General features: G+C 49.3%; 1 protein-coding gene across 1 annotated transcript in view; it reads left to right on the forward strand.

Moving 5' to 3' along the window:
* Positions 1–5,266: 5,266 nt before the first annotated feature.
* Mmd2 (monocyte to macrophage differentiation associated 2) overlaps positions 5,267–23,475 on the forward strand; it is a 43,264-nt gene continuing 25,055 nt past the window's right edge. Inside the window, exon 1 of the mRNA XM_051161119.1 lies at positions 5,267–5,437. Coding sequence (XP_051017076.1) covers positions 5,388–5,437 — 50 coding nt within the window. The 5' untranslated portion in view covers positions 5,267–5,387. The remainder of the gene's footprint in view (positions 5,438–23,475) is intronic.

Here is a 23,475-nt window from a genome sequence, read left to right on the forward strand (position 1 = left end):
CTTCTTTAGCTGATGGAGGGGGAAACTATCCGTTTCTAGACTTGTGTTTTATTCCCGGGGTCTCCTACTGGTCTCCAAGGAGCCTGTTGTCAAGACCTGCTTGAAGGGGGACAGTCAGAAGGCTAGACAAACAGCCTAGGCCAAGGAGAAGGACACAGCCTTGGAGAGCTCCGACCCAAGCCTTTCAGGAGCTGTGGCTACAAGTGACCACATGGGATCCGACCTGGACTCTGTGATGAGGAAAGGTCATCAGAGAGGGTCACGGTGCACCAGCAGACCTTGTGAGCTGAGGCAGAGGGCTCGGGCAGAGATTCTGCTGGACGGCAGACAATGCATCTGACAGAGAGCCTTGATCCTGCAGGTTAGCACAGGGCTGGGCAATGTCGGGCTTAAGGCTCCTGGTTTTTGTCTCTGGGAAGTCTGTAGAAGTTAGAGCTCTGAGAGTTGTGTTTGCCGGGGAGCTCAGGATGCAGAACATAAGATTCAAATACATATAGTCCGCCCCTATGAGCTGTGTCCCTTGGGAGTGTTTTGGTCCCCCTAAATTCCATTATCTCCCATGAGTACCATACCATACTGACCACATAACCCTGGCTCAGTCCGGCTGTGTGTGTGTGTGTGTGTGTGTGTGTGTGTGTGTTGTGTGTACTTGTCCCCGTAGAGGCCACAGGTCAACATAGGGCATCTTCCTCTATTGCTTTCCATCTTTAAAAATAATAATAATAAAGATTTATTGGGCTGGAGAGACAGCTCAGAGGTTAAGAGCACTGACTGCTCTTTCAAAGGTCCTGAGTTCAATTCCCAGCAACCACATGGTGGCTCACAGCTATCTACAGTGCGATCCGCAGGCACACATACAGGCAGAACTTTGTATACATAATAAACAAACAAACAAACAAATAAATAAATAGTTAAAAAAAGATTTATTGTTTTATTTTATGCATTTGTGTTTCCCTGAGTATATGCATGTGCACTACAGACATGTCTTGTGTTCACAGAGGCTGGAAGAGGGTATCTCTGAGAGCCAAACCTGGGCCCTCTGCAAGAACAACAAGAGCCATCTCCAGCCTCTCTACGGTGCTCTGTCTGAATGTACACCCGCAGGCCAGAAGAGGGCATCAGATCACATTACAGATTGTTGTGAGCCACCATGTGGTTGCTGGGACTTGAACTCATGACCTCTGGAAGAGCAGCTGGTGCCCTTAACCACTGAGCCATCTCTCCAGCCCCTCTACCTTCTTCTTTGGCATAAGGTTTCTCATCAGATCTGGAGCTTACCAACAGGCTAGGCTGGCTGACTTGAAAGCTCCCAGCATCCAGCTGGCTCTGTATCCGCAGAACTAAGGTTATTGGCGCATGCTGTTGCAACCATGTTATATGTGGGTACCAGGGATCCAAACTCTGGTCCTCATGTTTGCATGGCAAGAACTTTACCCAATTAAGTTGTCTCTCCAGGCCCTCATTCGGGGTTTTTGTTTCCCTTTCTTGCCCCCTTCCCCCACTGCCACCTTCCCACCTTCTCCTGTTTCTCCTACCTCCTCCTCCTCGTCTGCGGTTGTCTGCTTCTTACTATGCAGTTTAAGTTAGCCGCTGGAATCACACATGGGGCTTTGCCATTTGATTTTACCACGAGAGGCAAACAAACACACATCTCCATCACAACTACGACACATAAATATAAATATAAATAATATAAATAACATAAGTACAGCTGAACATACCTTCTCCTCCTCCCATGTGCATAGTCTTTCTGCTTTTTTTTTTTTTTTTTTTTTTTTTTTTTTTAAGACTGGTTTTCTCTGTGTACCCCTGGCTGTCCTAGAAGTAGCTCCATAAACCCAGGCTGGCCTCAAACTCAGAGATCCACCTGCCTCTGCTTCCCAAGTGCTGGGATTAAAGGCATGTGCCACCACCAGCTGGTCTTCTACCTCATTTTTAAAATTAGGTTTTTTAAAATCTTGTTTTTTGTTTTGTTTTGTTTTTTGAGACAGGGTTTCTTTGTGTAGCCTTGGCTGTCCTGGACTCACTTTGTGGACAAGACTGGCCTCGAACTCACAGAGATCCACCTGCCTTTGCCTCCTGAGTTCAGGGATTAAAGGTGTGTGCCATCACTGCCTGGCTAAAATTAGTTTTTAAAGTTAGTATAAGGAGTAATAAGTTTAATTGTGGCATTTTTGTTATTACTTTCCCTCCTCTATACTAAAAACTGAATTCAGGGTCTTACACATGCTAGTCAGACACTCTACAGCTGAGCCATGCTTCTAGCCCCTCACTGGGGGATTCTAGGCAAGTGCTCTACCACTGAGCCACACCCCAGTCCCTTACTGGGGGATTCTAGGCAGGGGCTCTACCACTGAGCCACACCCCAGCCCCTCACTGGGGGATTCTAGGCAGGGGCTCTACCACTGAGCCACACCCCAGGCCCTCACTGGGGGATTCTAGGCAGGTGCCCTACCACTGAGCCACACCCCAGCCCCTCACTGGGGGATTCTAGGCAGGGGCTCTACCACTGAGCCACACCCCAGCCCCTCTCTGGGGGATTCTAGGCAATGCCTCTACTAGAATTAGAATAATATGCCCTGCTCTCTTTTGATTATTTTCCTTGAGATAAGTTCTTGCTAAATTGCCCAGGCTGGCCTCAAATGTGAGCTTCTCCTGCCTTTGCATCCCAAGTTCTGGGATGACCATGTTAGACGCCTTGAATTTTGAAACCAACACCTGAGGCTGGTCATCCTTATCTCCTGAGCACTCCAAAGTCTTTCCTTTTGCCTCTTCTTTCAGCCCTCTCACTCTCCCCCACCCCCTCTCATTTACTGCCAGTCTGGCATGATCTCCTCCTCACCATCTCCCTGTAGCCCTCTGGTCTTGCCCAGCCAGGGCTGTGCGCATGCCTACTCCAGGCTCAGCATTTGGAAGGCAGAGGTGGATCAGTCGGTCTTTTCTCAGTTTGCTTCTTGTTCTAGCTCCCTTGATGCAGGGGGTGTGCGTGGCACATCCTCAGGATTCTATAGGACACCAAACAAACATTGTTTTAACATGGACTAGAGCACGGCCTGGTGGAGCAGGCACATCCCACCCAGCCACCTGGGAGGCTGAAAGCAGGGGGCTTGCAAATTCAAGGTCAGCCTACGCTGTATAGTAAGTTCAAGGCCAGCTTGAGCAGTTAGCCAGACTATCTCAAAATTAAAAAGTAAGAAAGGAACCCGGGGACATAGCCTAACCACGGGATGTCCATATAGCATGCGCTGAGGCCTGGAGTCAGTCTCTGGCCCTGGGGCCGGGGGGAAACAATAAACACTAAATCAAAAGGATCCGGAAGCTGTGGACTCAAGAGGGGGAAGCTAGCCGGGTGTGGTGGCGCACGCCTTTAATCCCAGCACTCGGGAGGCAGAGGCAGGTGGATCTCTGTGAGTTCGAGGCCAGCCTAGTCTACAAAGTGAGTCCAGGACAGCCAAGGCTACATAGAGAAACCCTGTCTCGAAAAACCACAAAAAAAAAAAAAAAAAAAAAAAAAGGAGGGGGGGGAGCTGTGGGACTGAGGAGGAGAGGAGGTCTCACGAACTCGGGGACCCATCTGTCACAGTGCATCCAGAGCTGAGAAGCAGAGAGATGCTGGCTGCGGTTGTGCACATTTTTTTTTTTTTTAAATGTATTCAGTGCTCTGTCTTCATGCACACCTGCAGGCCAGAAGAGGGCACCAGATCACAGTATAGATGGTTGTGAGCCACCATGTGGTCACTGGGAATTGAACTCATGACCTCTGGAAGAGCAGTTAGTGCTCTTAACCACTGAGCCATCTCTCCAGCCCCTGGTGCACATCTTTAATCCCAGAATTTGGGAGGTAGAGGTAGGCAGATCTCTGTGGATTCAAGGCCAGCCTGCTCTACAGAGCAAGTTCCAGGACAGCCAGGGATACACAGAGAAACCTTGTCTGGAAAAACAAAACTGCCAACCACAATAGCAACTCTGTGTTTGTCTGTTTAGTTCTGTGTGTAAATGAAATGTCCAAATGACACTCCCTGTGCCAGCTGGTCGCCCTCTCCTTTCCCTTCATCTTGGCCACCCGTGGAAGCCGGACCAGTAAGGGACCTTCAATTTAAAAACAAACAAACAACAACAATAACAACAAAAGGCTAATTAACAACAAACTAAACACAAAAACCCCAAACCAAAAATTAATAATAATAAAAATAATAGTAATAAAATAATAATAAAAAATAATAATGCCATCACCACCAACAAAAATAAGCCAAGAGACAGAAATTCTGGCATTAAGTTCATCTTCGCTCTTTTACTCAAGATCAGCTCTCAGCCCACATTTAGGGTGCCCCTTCTCACCTCAACCTAACTAATAATGCAATCACCCCCAGACATGCCCAGAAGTTATGTCTTTGGTGATTCTAGGTCCTGCCGAGTGGAAACCAACAGTAGCTAACACAAGCATTGAAGACTATCTTGTCTCCCTCAGCTCCCTCAAGGGGTGTTCTAAATGTGTACAGAAGACAGATGGATCACCATGTCCTTCAAACAAACCAAGGTCCCCAAAAAGTAGACAACTGAAAAACAAGGAAAACTAAAACAAGGAAGCTGAATGTGGCGGCTGGTAAGCGGGTACAGCAGGTAAAGGTGCTTGCCACAAAGCAAGCCTGAAGACCTGAGGTTTGTCCCGGGTTATACACGGTGTAATGACAAAACCAACTCCCGCAAGTTGCCCTCTGACCTCCATACTCATGACAAATATATAAATGTAGGAGGCTGAAGTTTAAAGACATGAGGATGAACTTGCTGGTGAAGATTCTGGACATTCTAGAGTGTCCCCATCTTGGGAGGGCGTGCAGGGAGGGCAAGACTGTTATTCCTAGAGTCACAGAGTCCTGGGTGGCAGGGAGGATTCAGGGCTGGCAGGCTTCTCGGAGATGCACAGGGCTAAGAGCCAGCAACAAGTAGACTGAAGGTGCCTGCCTGGTCCAGGCCCCATATGTCCCCTGTGGCTTGCAGCGCTGGGCTGGCAAGTGGTGACAAGCAGTTCAGTCTAGTCTAAGCAGTCTTCTGCTGGCTGGAACAGCGATGAGGTGGAGGGGACACAGGGAGAAGCGAGCTGGAGGGAGGGGACCTCCCAGCCAAGCGATTGGCAGCGTGCGCCTCAGTCCCGTCCTCCCCCCCCCCATATCCCGCCCCCGCCCCGCCCCCGTCACCATCTGCTCGGGATTTGCGATTCTGAGACTCCAGGCTAGGGGCTCGGGGTTCCAGAGGCAGACGGTCAGGTCTTCCCAGGGCCCTGGAGCTGCCTCAGGATCCGACGTCCTTCCAACCTGCTGCGCCTCCTGCAGAGGCTCCCAGGGTTCCCGCGTCCCAGCCCCGGGCTGGGCGCTGATGGAACCGCAGCGATGTTCGCTCTGGCTAGGCTGCTGGATTTCCAGAAAACCAAATACGCAAGGTGAGCAACGGGACTAAGGGGGTGATAGACAAGGGCCAGGGCGCTGAGACCCCTCTTTCCGGTCTCCACTACTGGGAGAACTGGGTTTGATGCACAGACCCCACTGCCCGGGCTAGAACAGGCGGCATCGCCTTCGTGATGGAGTGGGAATTGTCTTCTGGCTTTCGCACGGGGCGCAGCGGATTCTCCGCGTTTCCTTTCTCCCTTGGGCGAGGCGCTTCATCGGTCCAGAGGAGTTTCCACATTTGTGATCTGGTGAAAGGTGAGCGTCTCCACCATTAGGGACCACAGGAGGATTATACGAGATGATCCTTAGAAAACACTTTGCGATGCCAGCAAGGGAGTGAGGGGGGTAGGGCAACGCTCCACCCCTGTGGCGCTCCGTGGGTAGTGTTCAATAAAAAAAAAAAAAAAAGGTTTTGCACGCACCTCCTGTCCGCCCTCAAAGCAAGGAAAAGGAACAGTAGATTCTCTTTTCAGGTGGAGAGACTGAGGCCCCCCAAACCCAGAAGGAGCTATGTATGGAGTCTCTGGGGGTCCTCCTAGAACCCTGATCACTTTTTCTTTTCCTGTTTTGTTTGCGACTTCTCACTAAGGTAGCCCTTGGCTGGCCTGGAACTCTCTTTGCAGACCAGGCTGACCTTTGACCTCACCGAGATCTGTCTGGCTCTGGAGCACTGGTCATTTCTTTTTCTGTTTTTGAGAGAGTCTTGTTACGTACCCTAGGCTGGTCTTGATCTAACTGTGTAAGCCAAGCTTGCCTTAAACTTAATTCTCCAGTCTCAGCCCTCTGCATGCTGAAACTAGAGTGAGGTAGCCCCACACCTCACAAGAGTATATATATATATATATTGTTTGTTTGTTTGGTTTTTCGAGACAGGGTTTCTCTATGTAGCCTTGGCTGTCCTGGACTCGCTTTGTAGACCAGGCTGGCCTCGAACTCACAGCGATCCGCCTGCCTCTGCCTCCCGAGTGCTGGGATTAAAGGCGTGCGCCACCACGCCCGGCCACAAGAGTACATTTAGTTAACATTTTGTGTACATGATTTCAGGATGTAGTTCTTTTGAGCACATTAATTGTGAAATATTTTGCGTGCTCTCTCTCTCTCTCTCTCTCTCTCTCTCTCTCTCTCCCTCTCTCTCTCTCTTTAACCCAAAGTGTTCATTATCTTGTGTGCATTTTGATTTGATTTGATTGCCTTAAAAGATTAGCATTATTATTACTACTATTATTTTTATTGTGTGTTGGCTTGTGTGCCACAGCATACATACGGAGGTCACACAACATTGTGGAGTTGGTTCTTTCCAACTTTATGAGTTCCAAGAGTTGAACTCTATCTGGTCTGCAGGCTTCCGTGGCAAGCTCCGTGGCAAGCTCCGTGACGTGCTGAGCCATCATCTCCTATGTCTTCCATCTCGTCCCATCCCCCACCCCACCCCCACCTCCCCTTTGAGAAAGTGTCTCACTCTAGAGCCCAGGCTTCCTGGGAACTCACTCTGTGGCCCAGGCCAGCCTTGCACAGGTGGCCATTCTTCTGCCTCAGCCTCCTGAAGGCTGGGCTTAAAGGTGTGTGCCAGCGCGCCTGGTTGCACACGGAAACTTGGTTGCCTCTGTGGTGGCTGGAGAAGGCGGACCTTTGAGAAGGGAATCATCGGGTCTCCGGAGATATAACTGTTTCTTTTGAGTGCATGCGCGCGCTCAGAGACAGGGTTAGCTGTCTCCAGAGCTGCCTGTTGCGAAGTGAGGCCGCCACTCCAGGCTTGCCACTTCTGCGCACTCCTGCAGATTTGCTGTCCTTGAACTGAAGCCAACAAGGGACTTGGACGGTCCAGGCTCCGGCAGGTCTATTCCGCGTATCCTGAGCTGACCTTAGCTCACAGCTGAGGATGGCCTCAAATGGGTTAGGTGTGTGCCACCACACCCATATTATGGGATGCTGGTGACTGAACCCAGAGCCTTGTGCCTGGCAAACGGATATATTGAGCTAGTCACCAAGCCTGAGGATCTCTACTTCCGTTTTTTGTTTGGTTTTCGTTTTTCCAGACAGGGTTTCTCTGTGTAGCCTTGGCTGTCCTAGACTCGCTTTGTAGACCAGGCTGGCCTCTAACTTGCAGTGATCCCCCTGCCTCTGCCTCCCAAGTGCTGGGGTTAAAGGCATGAGCCACCACGCCCGGCTAGACCTCTACTTCTTTTAGGTGGCCTGTCTCAGGTAGTCTGTCATAGCAACAGGAAACAGACTTAGAAGCTGGGGAGAGAGCTCCGCTGCTGAAGTTCTTGCTGCTCAAGAATGGGTACCTGAGTTTGAACCCCAACACTAGGGATAGAAAAGCCAGATGTGGTGGCAGGGAGGAGGAGACCAGTGAAATGTCAGAAGCTTGCTGGCCGTGCAGCCTGCTCAACTCAGGCAGGCCCCAGATCCCAGTGAGAGTCCCTAAGGAATAGCAGCCCCTCTGGTTTCCTTATGTACACACACACACACACACACACACACACACATGTGTATATATCACCCTCCAAGAACATGCATATATATCCCTCCATACACATACAGATTTAGATACACTGGGTATTTCTGAGTCCTGTCAATGCTTCTTCTTCTTCTTCTTCTTCTTCTTCTTCTTCTTCTTCTTCTTCTTCTTCTTCTTCTTCTTCTTCTTCGTTTTTCGAGACAGGGTTTCTCTGTGTAGCCTTGGCTGTCCTAGACTCGCTTTGTAGACCAGGCTGGCCTCGAACTCACAGCGATTTGCCTGCCTCTGCGTCTCGAGTGCTGGGATTAATGGTGTGCCCCACCACGCCCAGCTTTCTTCTTCTTTTTGATTGCTATCTTCTTCTTCTTCTTCTTCTTCTTCTTCTTCTTCTTCTTCTTCTTCTTCTTCTCTCTCTCTCTCTCTCTCTCTCTCTCTCTCTCTCTCTCTCTTTCTCCCTGCTGGAAAAAAAAGTTTTGAGTTCTTTTTATCTTATTATAATTTTTAATATACGGGTGAGGGTGTGCCATGGCATTGGTGTGGAGATGCTAGAACAACACGGAGATGCCTGTTCTTTCCTTCCACCGTGTGGCTCTCAGGGATTTAACCTCTGACCATCAGGATTGGCAACAAATGTCTTTATCCACTGAGCCATCTTGACGGGCCCCTGCTTTAGGAGTCCCAAGTGAGTGTCTAATGGTGAAGACAGACACAGCTTCCTTTCTCTGGTGATTTTTCAGTTTTATGGTCTGTACAGATGACAAAGACCTGCTTTGCATTTGATGTACATTTTTGAATTTGTTACACAGTGGGACGTAGCCTGAAGCTTGGCTCTTGATGTTTGTTTTGGTTTTTGAGACAAGGTCTTGTTATAAGGAGACCAGGCTGGCCTTGCACTTACAGAGATCTGCCTGCTTCTGTCTCCTTAGTGCTGGGATTAAAGCCTTTTGTGCCCTTTGGTCAGCATCTTTTTTGTTACTCTGACCAATAAGAGCTTCTCCCCCAGATGGACTCAGCTTTGAATCATCTCATACCTGGGGCAGGGGGTTTCTTTGGAAATTTCTCCCGAAATCCATCTATCTCGTGTGACCACATGGCTAAGGCTCCTTCTGCGGCAACACAGCTTCATGTTGGTTGAGTTTAGCCACGGCGACAGGAGCCTGGCGGTCTCCATCTAGCCTGATGGCTGTTAGCTGACTTGAACCCAGCAACCAGGTGAGGCATCTTGCTCACCTCTTCTCTTTTAAGCCTTAAGCCCCAAGCTTACTAGCTTATGGGTACCTCCATGCGTGCATGTGTGCTTGGTTGGCAAAGCAAAGGCCTTTGGGAAGCCACCCTTAGGCATAGTTTGCAGGGACACTCCTTCGTAGGCAGGAGCTTGGGTAATCAGCCTTCTTTGTCCTGAGTTTGACCCAAAGGACCTACTGATGGAGAGAGAATCCATTCCTTCAAGTTGTTCTCTGGCCTCCCCGCATGTATGGTGGGAGTGCACCCCTCATTCCCACAGAAACAAATGTCACAAAAAGAACCCAACTAACCAACAAGCCAACTTCACCTGCTAGTTCCTTTTCTTTGTGATACTTGGGTGCAGATTCAGGAGGCTGAGGGAGGAGGAATTGTGAGCTTCAGGCTGGCCTGGGCTCAGTCGTGAGCCCCTGTGTCAAAAACAAAGGAAAAAAGCAATACCAAAACAAAAACAAGAACAAGAAGAAAAAAAAAGCCTGAAAAACAACCCCACCCCGCCCCACCCCAAAAAAAGACAACGCACAAAGGCTGGTGGTGGTGGCAGACACTTTAATCCTAGCACTCGGGAGGCAGGCAGATCTCTGTCTCTGTGAGTTTGAGGCCAGCCTGGTCTACAAAAGCGAGTACAGGATAGCCAGGGCTACACAGAGAAACCTGCCTCGAAAAACCAGCCCCAGTTTAATATATGTCTCAAAAGTCCATATCGTGGTTGTGTGCTGATTTATTTCAATCTCCCATTTGGAGGTTTTTGGAAAATCCCACTTCTGAAATCGCAGCGCACTTCAGGGGGTTTGTTCTATAACCCATACGATCCTTTGTTAGCTCTGGGCATGAGCAGGCAGCTCACGTGGTCCCCAAGTTCCAGGTCATATCCGCTTGCTGCCCAGTGTGCAGTGACCAGGTCAAATGGCACCCCCCTTCCCTCAGTGGAGTGCTTGCACAGGACTTGGAATTCCTCCTAAGGCCACACGGAGACAAAGATAGGGTCCCAGCTTGTCCCACGGAGAGGCCTGTGGGAAGGCTGGGAGGCAATGATTTGCTCTGTGTTCACTGTGTTCTTCTGCCTGGTAGCGGACTGCTAGAAGAGGTGGCTGGCAATCTGTTTGTGGCCTTGTTCAGGCTGCCTTGGTGTCTTCCGAGACACTAAGATACGGACTGGGGTTGTGGGTCACTTGGTAGAGTTCTTGCCAGGCATGCTTAAAGCCTTGGGGTTCTCTCCGCAGCACGGCGTACACTGAATTTTGTGGCTTGCGCCTGCAACCCCAGCACTTGGGGAAGCAGAGGCAGGAGAATCAGAAGGTCAAAGTCATTATTGGCTATTGTATATTGAGTCTGAGGCCAGCATGGGTTATGTGGGACTCTGTCTCAAAATAAACAGACAAAACAAACAGACAAACTGGAGAGACTTGTATGCCAGCTACAATTGTGGCATCATGAAGGAGTGCAAGTTCTAGGAATGGTTTTTGCCCTAAGATGATGTGTGGCATCTTCCATAGCATCTGATATGAAGACTGGTATTGCCAAGTGTTGGTTATTATATTTTGTGTGTATGTTTTTCTAGAATCCAGGGGCCTTGTGCATGCCAGGCAAAGCGCTCTATGCATCTCCAGCCTCTCTTATTTTCATTTCATTGTGTGGTGCTCGGGACAGACCACAGCCTGGCTTACGGTGAGAAATGGTCTGCCATGGAGACTACACACTCACCTTTGTCGTTCATGCATTCCTGGGGGGAGGGGGGCGGTGGTCCAGGTGCATGTGTGCACATCCCAAGGATGAAGGTCAGAGAACAATCTCTGATGTGGTCCTCAGGTGCCCTCTACCTTTTATTTGGGACAGAGTCTGTATGAGTCTGAAGCTTTGACATGTAGGCCAAACTTGCTCAAACTCAGACCTTCAGGGACCCAATTATCTTTGAATTTCATCTCATTGTCCCTGCTCTTGGTTTTTATGTGGGTTCTGGGGATTTAAACTTAAGTCCTTGCACTTGTACGGCAAGCACTTTCCCGGCTGAGCCATCCCTCCCGGCTCCTTTTGACTTGAATTTTGAGACAGGATCTCCCTAAGTGGCTCAGGCTGATTTGGCTCTCACTCTGTAGCCCTTCTGCCTAAGCTTCCCTGCCTCAAAGTGTCAGCAGTGACAGACCTGAGCCCTTGGGCACTGGCTGCTCATGTGTTGGCTGTTTATGGCATTGTTGTTTCTAGGGTACCTATTTCCAGAGCGGGCTTGATGTAGCTTGTAGAAAGTGTCAAGGGCAGCTGGACTTGGTGGCGCATGCCTGTAATGCCAGGGCGCAGATCCCTGTGAGTTCGAGGCCAGCCTGGTCTACAAAGTGAGTCCAGGACCCTGTCTCAAAAAGAAGGAGGAGGAGGAGGAAGAAGAGGTGGAGAAGGAGGAGGAGGAAGGGGAAGAGGAGGAGGACAAGAACAAGAAGAACAAGAAGGAGGAGGAGGAGAGCCAGGTGTGGTGGTGCACACCTTTACCAGCACTCAGGAGGCCAAGGCAGGAGGATCGCTGTGAGTTTGAGACCAGCCTGGCTTACAATGTGAGTCCAGTACAGCCAAGGCTACACAGAGAAACCCTGTCTTGGAAAACAAAATGGAATAAAATGGAAAAAAAAGGAGGAAGAGGAGAAAGAAAGAAAGAAAGAAAGAAAGGAGGAAGGGAAGGAAGCAAGGAAGAAAGAAAGAAAGTGTCGAGGTCAGTGGGGCTGGCTGAGAAATTCTTTCTTCCCAGTAGGACTATGGGGCTTCAGCTGGTTTCTGTGTGTGTGGAGAGTGGGTGGTGGGAGGTGGGGGTCATTTGCTTGTCTTCCTGTGTTATGACAGATGGCCCTGTGCAGGGTTTCTTGGGATCTGGACAAGAGGTATTCTATCCATCACTTGTCAAGATTACCACATCTCATCTTGCTAGCCGGCCTGCTGCTGGGCACTGTTTTTCTCTGTGTATATACTTGCTTGTGCATACGTGTGGACACACGTGTGCTGCAGCACACATGTGGAGACCAGAGGACAACCTTAGGTATTAGATCATTGCCTTTTGCTTGAGGTAGAGTTTGAGATAGAGTTTCTTTTTCTTTTTTTAAAGATTTGTTTATTTACTATGTATGCAGCACTTCTGCCTGCTTGTACCCCTGCAGGCCAGAAAAGGATATCGGACCACATTATAGACTTGAACTCAGGATCTCTGGAAGAGCAGCAGTCAGTGCTCTTAACCTCTGAGCCATCTCTCTAGCCCCTGAGATAGGGTTTCTTGTTTGCCACAGAGAACACTAGCTGCTCCCAGGTGTCTGAAGCGTTTCCTGCCTTGGCCTCCCATCTCGCTGTGGGAGTTCTGATACTACAGATACATGCTACCCTGCTCAGCGTTAGGTGGGTTCTAGGGATCCGAACTCAGGTCCTCATGCTCTCAAGGCAGGGGCTTTACCCACTGAGCCATTTCCCCAGCCTTGGTATATATTTGAAATCCCCATTTGGTTTGCTTAAGCTGCTGCTTTGATTTTCTGCTCCCTCCCCACCCCCCCCACCCCCGGCACCCCACCCCCACCCCCAAGCACATTACTCCCACGGCCACCAACGACAATGGCAGTGCCAACTGCAGGGAGAATAATAGTCTTTGTAGCAGCACATATGCATACCCAAACTCATTTCCCATGAGACGCAGGGGTTCGGAATCGGGTTTGGAGGGGCCCTTTCTACCCACGCTTGGGTGAGAGCTAGTGAGGCTCCCAGAACAAGCTGTGTGCAGTCACCTCTTCCAGTCACTCACGCCTCCTGGCATCTGCAGGTCGCCTCCTTCACCCCTTCACTCTTCTGTTGGCCAGGCATTTGTAGGGAGCCACATACTGTATGCCCTGATAGTTTATCTATTTATTTTTTGAGATGGCATCTTGTTATGTAGCCCAGGCTGGCCAGGATATCACCATCTACTTGCCCTAGCTTTCCAAGTAGCTGGGGTGACATGTTCTGTATTACCATGCCCTGCTAATTAACTTTTTTTTCTTGATGTCACCGTGCCAAAATGATTCTGCTATGTATATACACAATTTTCTCTTAAATTTGAGTTGTTTAACTGCCCCAAGCTGAAGCTATGCTGTCAGACAAAGTGACATGAGCCACATTTTAAAACAGGAATAATTGAATTAAGAAAAATGAGCAAGTCTGCGTCTCAGTTACCTTGGTGACATTTTCAGGGCCCAGGATGCTCGTGGCTGGTAGGTTCTATTCTGCACAGCAAGGGTCTAGAACATTCCCGTCTTCACAGACACTTCTCTTGGAGGAAGCAAGGTCCTGAGGATTTAAAGTGTGCCATGCAAAGCTCAGTGTGGTAGTTTGCATTTGTCACCTTGGTACTCGGGAGTCGAGGCAGGAGGATTGCCCTGTGAAGGTAAGCTTGGGCTGCAGAGTGAGGCTTTGTCTCAAAAGGCAAGGATGGGCCTCCTGCATATTAGACAAGGACTCTACCAATGATCTCCATTCCCAAGCTGGTAATAAAAGTATTTAAATAAAGATGATGGGGCTTTTTTTTTTTTTTTTTTTTTGATAATATGCTGAGATCTTAGGAAATGAAACAGCTCCACCCAGAGTTCTGCGTCTCCTTCGTTGCTGGTGTGATGAAGGGGGGTGGTTTCCTGACGCCTGTGTTAGATCAGAAGTGATCCAGGGACACACGCACGCACAGATCCTGTGCTCTTCTTTATGGGACTGTACACCAACAGCTTAGCTACCGAGCCATACCTCTCAGCAATTAAAAAAAAATGTGTATGTGTGTGTGTGTGTGTGTGTGTGTGTGTGTGTGTGTGTGTGAGAGAGAGAGAGAGAGAGAGAGAGAGAGAGAGAGAGCATTTTCTTTCCACCATTTTTTTCCCTTTTGTCCTTACTGTCTCTGCCGCTGGGCTGAGTAAGCAGGTTATCTTCTGCCGACTGGCTGCTGGACCAGTCCTGTCTCTACCTCCTGTTTCACTGCAGGAGTGCTGGGAACTCCATATTTGAGCTATCACATCCATTTTTTGTTTGTTTTTAAGGTGAGTTCCAGAGATCAAACTCAGGTGGTCAGGCTTACACAGCAAACACTTTTACCCTCTGAATCCAGTTCTATCTTGATCCCCCCTTTTTTTTTAACAAATTTTTTATTAATTTTTTTTACATATATATTCATATCATTACACATATATACAATAAACTACCTAAAGTGAGAAGAACCACGGAACAGTCAGGAATTATATATATCTTAGCCATCTTTAACTGCAGGATTCGGTGGCATCAAGCACTATGTTGCCACTTGCTTCCAGAACTTTCTGTCTTCCTGACATGAAACTTTGTAGTCAGTCATTAAATGCTAACACTCCATTCCTCACCTCAGCCCCTAACTCCCATCATTCTCTCTGTCTCTGCCACTCCCACCCCCACCCACCCCGACTCTGTAGCCGAAGATTTTAGCTACCTTGGGAACCTCACCGAGGTGGAATCACATGGTATTTGCAAAATTGACCTGCAGTTCTTGTCAGGATCCCCCTGAGCTGTGTGGGCAGCCATCTTTGGTTTGGATCAGTAGACACATGGGCCCAGGAGACATGGAGAAGCTCTTTTTGCTCTTGCCTGGTGTCAGCTGACAGTAGTGTTTAGGACGACTGGCAGGCTATGCTAGCGACGGATGTCACATCGCATCTCCGGTGACCCCCCAGGACCCTTGAACAGCTTTACCTGCACCAGAGACAGCTGGTCCCCTGCATCCTGGCTTGTAACGTCCTCCGCCCTCCGTGGACTGCTAACCTTGGTGTTCAAGGAAAACTGTGTCTCTGCTTGCAACGTGATCTGATCGTGGTCCCCTCCTTTTGTTCCTCCTCCTTCTTCTCCCCCTATCCCTTGTCCCTCTTCCAACTTCTCCTCCCATTCTTCTTTTGTTTTGTTTTGTTTTCCTGAGACAGATCTCATATATCCCAGACTAGCCGAATATCCATCATATCGCTGAGGATGGTCTTGAGACTTTGATCTGACCCTCCTGCCTTCACACAACTCCCGGCCCCTGTTATGAGTTCTGATAATTTTTCAAAAATTAATCGTGTATGGAAACCAAGACTTTCCACATACTGGGGAAACCCTTTACCACCAAGCAACATCATTACCCCTCTTTTTGCTTAAATCTCCCCCCTCTTTTTTTTTTCTCACTCTCTCTCCCTCCCTCCCCCGACCTGCCCTGTCTGTTTCCCTCTCTGTGTGTAGGAGATGCGGGCAAAAGCATGCCACTGCGTGTATGTGACAGCTTTGGTAGGATCTCTCTTGTTTCTGCCACACTTCACACGTCTCTGCTGCCAATCTCTTCCTAAGGGTGTAGGGATCACAGACGTGCAGCATGTGGCAAATGCTAGTGTCCATTGAGCCATCTCACCAGCCACTCAGGTTGGCTTGTTTGTTTGTTTTCTTTTGAGACTAGTTCTTACTAAGTTGTCTAAGCTGGCCTTGAACTCACACTGTAGCTCAGGCTGGCCTTGAACTTATTCTGTAGCCAGGGAGGTCTTTCTTAAGTTGCGATCCTCCTGCCTCAGCACCACCAGGCTCAGTAGACCTGCAACACTGCAGACACCAAATATGAGGGTTCCCCACATGTCTTTGTTTTAAGCCATTTTCCCCTTCCTCTGTGGCTCTGCACCTCATTTGATCTGTTTGTGTGTTCGTGTATGTTAGTGTGTGTGCGTGCATGCATGAGTGCTTGTGTGGACATGGGAGACGTGTATGTATGTTCGCATGTGCATGTCGGGGCCGGCACGAGTGTTGTGGCACGTGGGCGGTCAGAGGATGACCTCAGCCGTTGGCCCTCACCTTCTGCCTTGTTTTGGGCCAGTCTCTTGTTCTCTGCGGTATACAAGAGACTTCCCAACCTGAGAGCTTCCAGGAGCTCCCTTGTCCCCGGCTCTCCTCTCGCTGGGGTGGCAGATATGTGCACATCACTGAGCCCAGCCTCGAGTCAGTCTTTATGTGGGTGCTGGGGATTCGAACTGAGTGCTTACACACAATAACTGCTTTCCCCACTGAGCCACTTCCCTAGTTCTCCTTGATTCATTTATAACAGAAGGCTACTTTATTCATACTTACAATGGTGTGTGTGTGTGTGTGTGTGTGTGTGTGTGTGTGTGTTTATGCTCACACATGCGCAGAGATCAAAGGACGCCTTTCAAGAATGGGTTTTTCCACCTGTGCGTTCTAGGGAGCCAACTCGGGTTGTCAGGCTTGGCAGCAAGCGCCTTCATCCACTGAGCCGTCTCGCTGGCCCATACTTTTACCATTTATTGTAACAGTGTACAGATGAACGTTAGGGGCCACTGCATCTGTGGAGTCAAGGTCCCCTCTTCTGTCCACCTTATCTCAGATTCATCCAATGGCCAAATCGCCAGTGCTCCCAGGCTGAGGGTCAGACCTCGGCAGCATCGGGACGCTGACAGGAGGACAGTCAGTCAGTTATTAGCAGCCCCATGGGGCAAGAGGGCAAGTGGGGAGGTCAGAGCCCACAGGGATTCTGCAATCTGGATGTTAATAATTATCTCTTCGGTTGACATCTGTAGCTAGTGTTGGGGCAAGACAGGGAGGAGAGAGAGATTGGGCCGTATTGTGAGTTGTCTGACCCAGATGGGCAGCATGAAGAAGACATCCATGGGACACTGGAGGGATGGCTCAGGGTTAAAAGAGTGCATACAGAAGGTGGCGCATGCCTTTAATCCCAGCGCTCGGGAGGCAGAGGCAGAATGGCTGTGAGTTCGAGGCCAGCCTGGTCTACAGAGTAAGTCTGGGACAGTCAAGGCTACACGGAGAAACCTTGTCTCAGAAAACAAAAGCAAACAAACAAACAAAAAAGTCCGTACAGCTCTTGCAGAGAACCTGAGTTCGGTTTCCAGCACCCATGGAGGGCAGCCCATAATTTCAGCTCCAGGGAATCTGACACCTTCTTCTGGACTCTGTGGATAGCTGTATGTTCAGTTATCCTCAAATATACACATAATATAATGACGATGATGATGATGATGATGATGGTGGTGGTGATGATGATGATGGTGATGGTGACCTTCATGGGGCAAATAAGAGGGTTCACCTACTGCCAAGCCTATTAACCTAGGTTCAAAGCCTGGTGTTCACATGGTGGAAAGAGATCACCAACACCTGCACATTGTCCTCTGAACTCCCTACATGTGCCACGGCACACATGCAGCCCCTCCACAAAAAAAAAAAAAAAAAAAAGCAAATAGATGTAATATCATTTTAAGTTAAAAGGCACACATTTGGGCTGGAGAGAGGGCTCAGTGGTTAAGAGCGCTGCCTGCTTTTCCAGAGGTCCTGAGTTCAATTCCCAGCAACCACATGGTGGCTTATAGCCATCTATTACATGACCAAAAGAAAAAAAGAAAAAAAAAAAAAAAAAAAAAAGCACACATTCATGGGTCTGGGAGACGGTTCCTTGATTAAGTGCTTGTTGGGTGTGAGGACCTGAGTTCAAATCCCCAGCATGCATGCAAAAGGCAAGTGTGACACATGTCTGTAACTTCCATCCCGGCGTGGGTGAGGACAGAGGCAGACACAGGAGGATTCTGGGGCCTTGCTGAGCAGCCAGTCTAGCTGAAACAGCAAGCTTCAGGTTCAGTGAGAGACACTGCCTCAAAAAATAAAATGGAGAGCGATAGAGGAAGCTGAGATGCTCCACAGCACACATGAGTCAATGGTCACATGTAACACGTACACATGAACACACACACACACACACACACACACACACACACACACACAGCTGTAGGCAGTACTCCTAAGTGTACACAGTACACCATTTGTATGCCTGCAGTGATGTTCCATGCGGAGATGGCTCAGTCCATGTTTTAGTTTGGTTCCTGTTACTGTGACAAAAAAAAGAACTTGGGGAGGAAAGTGTCTATTTGGACGAGCTATAGTCCATCTTTGATGGATGCCAAGGCAGGAGCTCAAGGCATGAACCTGAAAGCCGAAACAATGGATAAAGACTGCTTACTTTTTTGTTCTTGTTGCTGTTGTTTGTTTGTTTGAGATAGGGTTTCTCTGTGTAGCCCTGGCTGTCCTAGACTCACTCTGTAGACCAGGCTGGCCTTGAACTTGCAGCGATCCGCCTGCCTCTGCCTCCCAAGTGCTGGGATTAAAGGCGTGCCCACCACGATACCCGGCAACACTGCTTACCTACTGGCTTGCTTCCAGGCTCTTTTCTTATAGAGGTCAGCTTCTTTTCTTTTCTTTTGTTTCTTTCTTTATTATTATTATTTTTTTTTTCTGAGACAGGGTTTCTCTGTGTAACAGCTCTAGCTGTCCTGGAACTCACTCTGTAGACCAGGCTGGCCTCGAACTCACAGAGATCCGCCTGTCTCTGCCTCCCTGAGTGCTGGGACTAAAGGCCTGCGCCACCACACCTGGCCAGCTTCTTTTTTTTTGTTTGTTTTTTGTTTTTGTTTTTTCGAGACAGGGTTTCTCTGTGTAGCCTTGGCCATCCTGGACTCACTTTGTAGACCAGGCTGGCCTCGAACTCACAGCGATCCGCCTGCCTCTGCCTCCCGAGTGCTGGGATTAAAGGCGTGCGCCACCACGCCCGGCCCAGCTTCATATGGTCCCTTTCTCCTCTCTGCCCAGGGCCTCCTCCATCAATTAGCAGTTAAAAAGGTTCCCCATCTTCTCTTCCCAGGTGTCTCTAGTGTCTGTCAAGTGAACCAGAAACTAAGCAGTACAGTTGATAAAGAGCAGTGCTCACATCGGGGAGGGAGAGGTACACGGATCGCTGTGAGTTCGAGGCCAGCCTGGTCTATAAAGCGAGTCCAGGACAACCAGGGCTACACAGAGAGACTCTGTCTTGAAAAAACAACAAAACAGAACAAGAGCTTGTCATGAAAGCACGAGGGGCCGAGTCTAATCCCTAGCACTCACCACATGAAAATCTGGACATGGTGGCATGTGATCCTAACATCAGTGCTGGCGAGGCGGAGGCAGGTGGATGCCAGGAGTTCCCTGGCCAGCCAAGCTAGCCTACTCAGGCCTGTCACAAAAAAGCAAGATGAACAGGTCCTGAGAGGCAAGACTGGAGGTTCACAGCCCACCTCCACACATGTGTACACACATGTGTCTGCACACTTATAGGCACCCTCACACGTGAACTTCATCCCCCCACCTCACACACACACCGTTCGCCATCTTCTTTTTGAACAATTCAGTTTACCAAAATATAAATCTAAATTTTAAAAAGATCTATCTAGCCGGGAGGCGATGGCACATGCCTATAATCCCAGCACTTGGGATTACACACAATTAAAAATAAACAACATAGCTGGGCTAGGTGGTGTGTGCCTTCAATCCCAACACTTGGGAGGCAGAGGCAGGTAGGTCTCCATGAGTTCGAGGCTAGCCTGGACTATAGAGTGAGTTCCAGGTCAGCCAGAGCTGTTACAAAGAGGAACCCTGTCTGGAAAAAAAAAAAAATCTGTTTTTGAGACAGGGTCTCACTATGTAGCTCTGACTGTCTTGGAACTTACAAGGCAAACACTTCACCTCCTGGGCTACCTCCTCAGCCTCCTTTTAAAAGTATGTTTATTTTATGTGATGTGCACATGTGTATGACCACATGCGGGTATTGTAGGTGAGTGCAGGTGCAGATGTAGATTAGACTGGCCTTGAACTCACAGAGCTCCACTTGCCTCTGCTTCCTGAGTGTTGGTATTGAAGGCACACACCACCTAGCCTGGCTATGATTGTTTATTTTTAATTGTGTGTGTGTGTGTGTACGCACACGTGTGCACATGAGTGCAGTATCTGTAGAAGCTAGAAGGATGTCATGTCCCCTGAACCTGTAGTTACAGCCAGTTGTGAGCTGCCCAGTGTGGGTATTAGGTCTGGAGTTTGGGTCCTCTGGAAGAGGAATCTCTCTAGCCCCTTTTTATCATTGTCGAGATGAGATCTCACACTAGAACTTACTATGTATTCCCAGGCTCTCCTTCAACTCACAGCAACCCTCCTGCCTCTGCCTTCTGAGGGCTGGGGCTGTCGGCATAGGCCACCACTGTATTTTATGTGGTCATGACGTCAGTACTGGCTGAGTGTGCTGGACGTGGTTATAATCTCAGCATACAAGAAGTGGAGGCAGGAGAGTAATTCATGTCAGACCACTCTGGGCTCTATAGATAGAACCTGTGTCAACCAGACCAACACACTTGATCCTTTTGTTTGGCTTTTGTTGTTGTTGTTTTGAGACAGGGTTTCTCTGTGTAGCCCTGGCTGTCTTAGACTCACTTTGTAGATCAGGCTGGCCTCAAACTCACAGCGATCCATTTGCCTCTGCCTCTCGAGTGCTGGGATTAAAGGTGTGTGCCACCGCTCTCCAGCCAGCTTCCTTTCTTTTATGGTTCATTTCTTCTCTCTGCCCCGGGCTGGCCCTGCCCACAGTGAGCTAATCCTCCTCCATCAATTAGCAGTTAAAAAAGTGCCTCATGAGCAGGGCATGGTGGCACACACCTTTAATCCCAGCACTCGAGAGGCAGAGACAGGCAGATTGCTGTGAGTTTGAGGCCAGCCTGGTCTACAAAGTGAGTCCAGGGCAGCCAAGGCTACACAGAGAAACCCTGTCTCAAAAAAAAAAAAACACCCAAAACAAAACAAAACCAACTCCCCCACAAAAAAAGTGCCTCCCAGAGGTTGATTGCCACAGGCCAATCTGATGGAGGGAGTTCCCCATCTTCTCTTCCCAGGTGTCTCTAGTGTTTGTTTCTCTGTGTAGCCTTGGCTGAACTGGACTCACTTTGTAGACCAGGCTGGCCTCGAACTCACAGCGATCCGCCTGCCTCTGCCTCCCGAGTGCTGGGATTAAAGGTGTGTGCCACCACCCCGGCCTTACTTGATCTTAATCAAAAGGTTAAGAAACAATACCAGCCAGTTGTGGTGGTACATGCCGGTAGGATTTGATGAAGGGGGTGGAGGCAGGAGGATCATGAGTTTGAAGCCAGCCTGGGCTAAACATTTTTGCCAGGTGTGGTGGCACATGCCTGGAATCCCAGCAGTCAGAGAGGCAGAGGCAGGCGGATCTCCGTGAGTTTGAGGCCAGCCTGGTCTACAAAGTGAGTCCAGGTCAGCTAAAGCTACACAGAGACATCATGTCTCAAATGACAACAACAACAACAACAACAAAATAAAAATAAAAATAAAAATAAATAAGCAATACCAAACCAACACAGAAAAACACAACAGCCAGGGCCTGTGAGCCAGCAGGCTGTGTGTCCTGGGTCCTGGGGTTCAGGTCCAGCTAAGACAATACCCTGCCCTCCTGGAGTTCATAGTAGCATTAGTGTGTGGCAATCCGCGTATGGAAGTGTGGCTAGGGGAGGGCAGGAAGGTGCGAGTGTGGTAGAGCAGGGGCTGTGATGCCTTCATAGGCTACAGCGGGGTGTGAGGAAAGGTTGAGGTGGTATACAGTAAGTGCTGACTAGTTGCAGACTGACTCAGAGGGTCGCTGGCCACGCTAATGAGCGGAGCTCATTCAGTGCTGGTCCGTAGCTTGCTCGCACACCCCCCTCCTTCCTTTCCTCCCTGTCTAGGGTCTCATTATGGAGCTCAACATCACCTCAGCTCAGGCTGGCTTTAAACTCACTATGTAGCCCAGGCTTGACCACAACCTCATGCTCCTCCTGCTATTGTTTCTGGAATGTTGTGATGACAGGCCCATGCCACCATGTCTAGTCTTCCTCCCTTTTCCCATGGTGTGTGTGTGTGTGTGTGTGTGTGTGTGTGTGTGTGTGTGTGTGTACACATGTACATGTATGTGTAGGCCAGAGGTGAACATCTGGTGTTGTACCTCAGACATTACCCACCTTTATTTTGAGACAGGGTCTCTCTCTGGCCCAGGCTGCCTGGCCAGTGAGCCCCGAGGCATCTGCCCATTTTCGCCTCCTTGGAGCTGTGATTACAGGTGTGCCCCACCAGCCCTGGCTTCCCTTTATATAAGTTCAGAGAACTGAACTCAGGTCTCAGTGCCTGCAAGGCCACCACTTCATCAACTGCGCTGCCTTCCCAGCCTCCTTTTAAAAGTGTGTTTATTTTAAGTTGTGTGTGTGTGTGTGTGTCTGTCTGTCTGTCTGTCCATGTGTGGGTATAGTAGATGAGTACAGGTGCCTGTGAAGGCCAGAGGTATCAGATCTCTTGGAGCTGGAGTTACAGATGATTGTGAACTGCCTGATAAGGGTACTGGGACCTGAACTCACTTTTAACCACTGAGCAACCCGGCCTGGTTTTTATTTTTAAAGACATGATCTTACATTATAGCCCAGGCTGCCTAGAACTCACTAGTAAGCCAACCTGGTCTCGGCTTTTATTTTATTTTATTATTTTGGGGGCTGGGGGACAGGTCATTTGGCCTCATGTGTTTGGATAGAATGTCATGGTGGTAGGAGCGTGTGGAGGAGAGTTATTCACAGGAAGTAGAGAGAAGGGGACAGGAAGTGACCGGGGATAATAGACTCTGTAGGACCCACTCCCAGTGACCTACTTTTTTCCCCAGTTAGATCCCACCTCCTAAACTCCCATCATCTCTCAGAATAGCAGGCCATCTGGAGACGACACATTCAACCCATGAGCCTGTGGGGACAAATCATATCCAATTGGTAATGGAGTTTGTATGGTGCAATATTATCTTTAAATTGTCTCGGGCTGTTTGGGCAGCTATTCCAAAATGCCAGAGACTGAACAGCTAGCAAGCATCTGTTTTGAGAATTTCTGCGCTGGGGAAATGTGAACAGTGCCCGCCCCTTCCTCATCAGGAGCCCCGTGGCAAGCCGAAGCGTGATTTCCGTCTGAGTTCTCTCTGGAGAACCAGTGAGTTCGTTGGGTTTACTTACAGGTGAGGCTGCTTTACAGGAGCGTAGGGTTCAAGCAAAGCACCTCCACTGCGCAGTCTTCACCCAGCATGGATGGCGGCCATTTCCTTGGCTGCATAGATGGAACTATTCAGTTAGCTTCCCAGCCTGTGTACCCTAGCGCCTCCCAGGACACAGAATTAGGGCAGAAGGGTATACAGATGGCTGTGAGGAGCAGCTGGATGCTCAGGTGAGTGTCGATGAGCCTTCCACGAGGGAGGTGCCAACAGCCGGTGGGCCCACTCAGGATGGGCACCGCTCATCCGACGAAGGTGGCGGCTGTTTGCTTGAGGTCCAAATGTTACAACAGAAATTCAGGTCACGGGTGGTGTCCCACACTGGTAATGCCAGCACTCGTGAGGTAGATATGGGAGCGTGTATCCTGAGGCGGATCAGGAGTTCAAAGCCATCCTTGGTCATGTAGGTTGACAACCAATCA

Source organism: Acomys russatus, chromosome 19 (assembly GCF_903995435.1).
Source record: "Acomys russatus chromosome 19, mAcoRus1.1, whole genome shotgun sequence".
Lineage (NCBI taxonomy): Eukaryota > Metazoa > Chordata > Mammalia > Rodentia > Muridae > Acomys > Acomys russatus.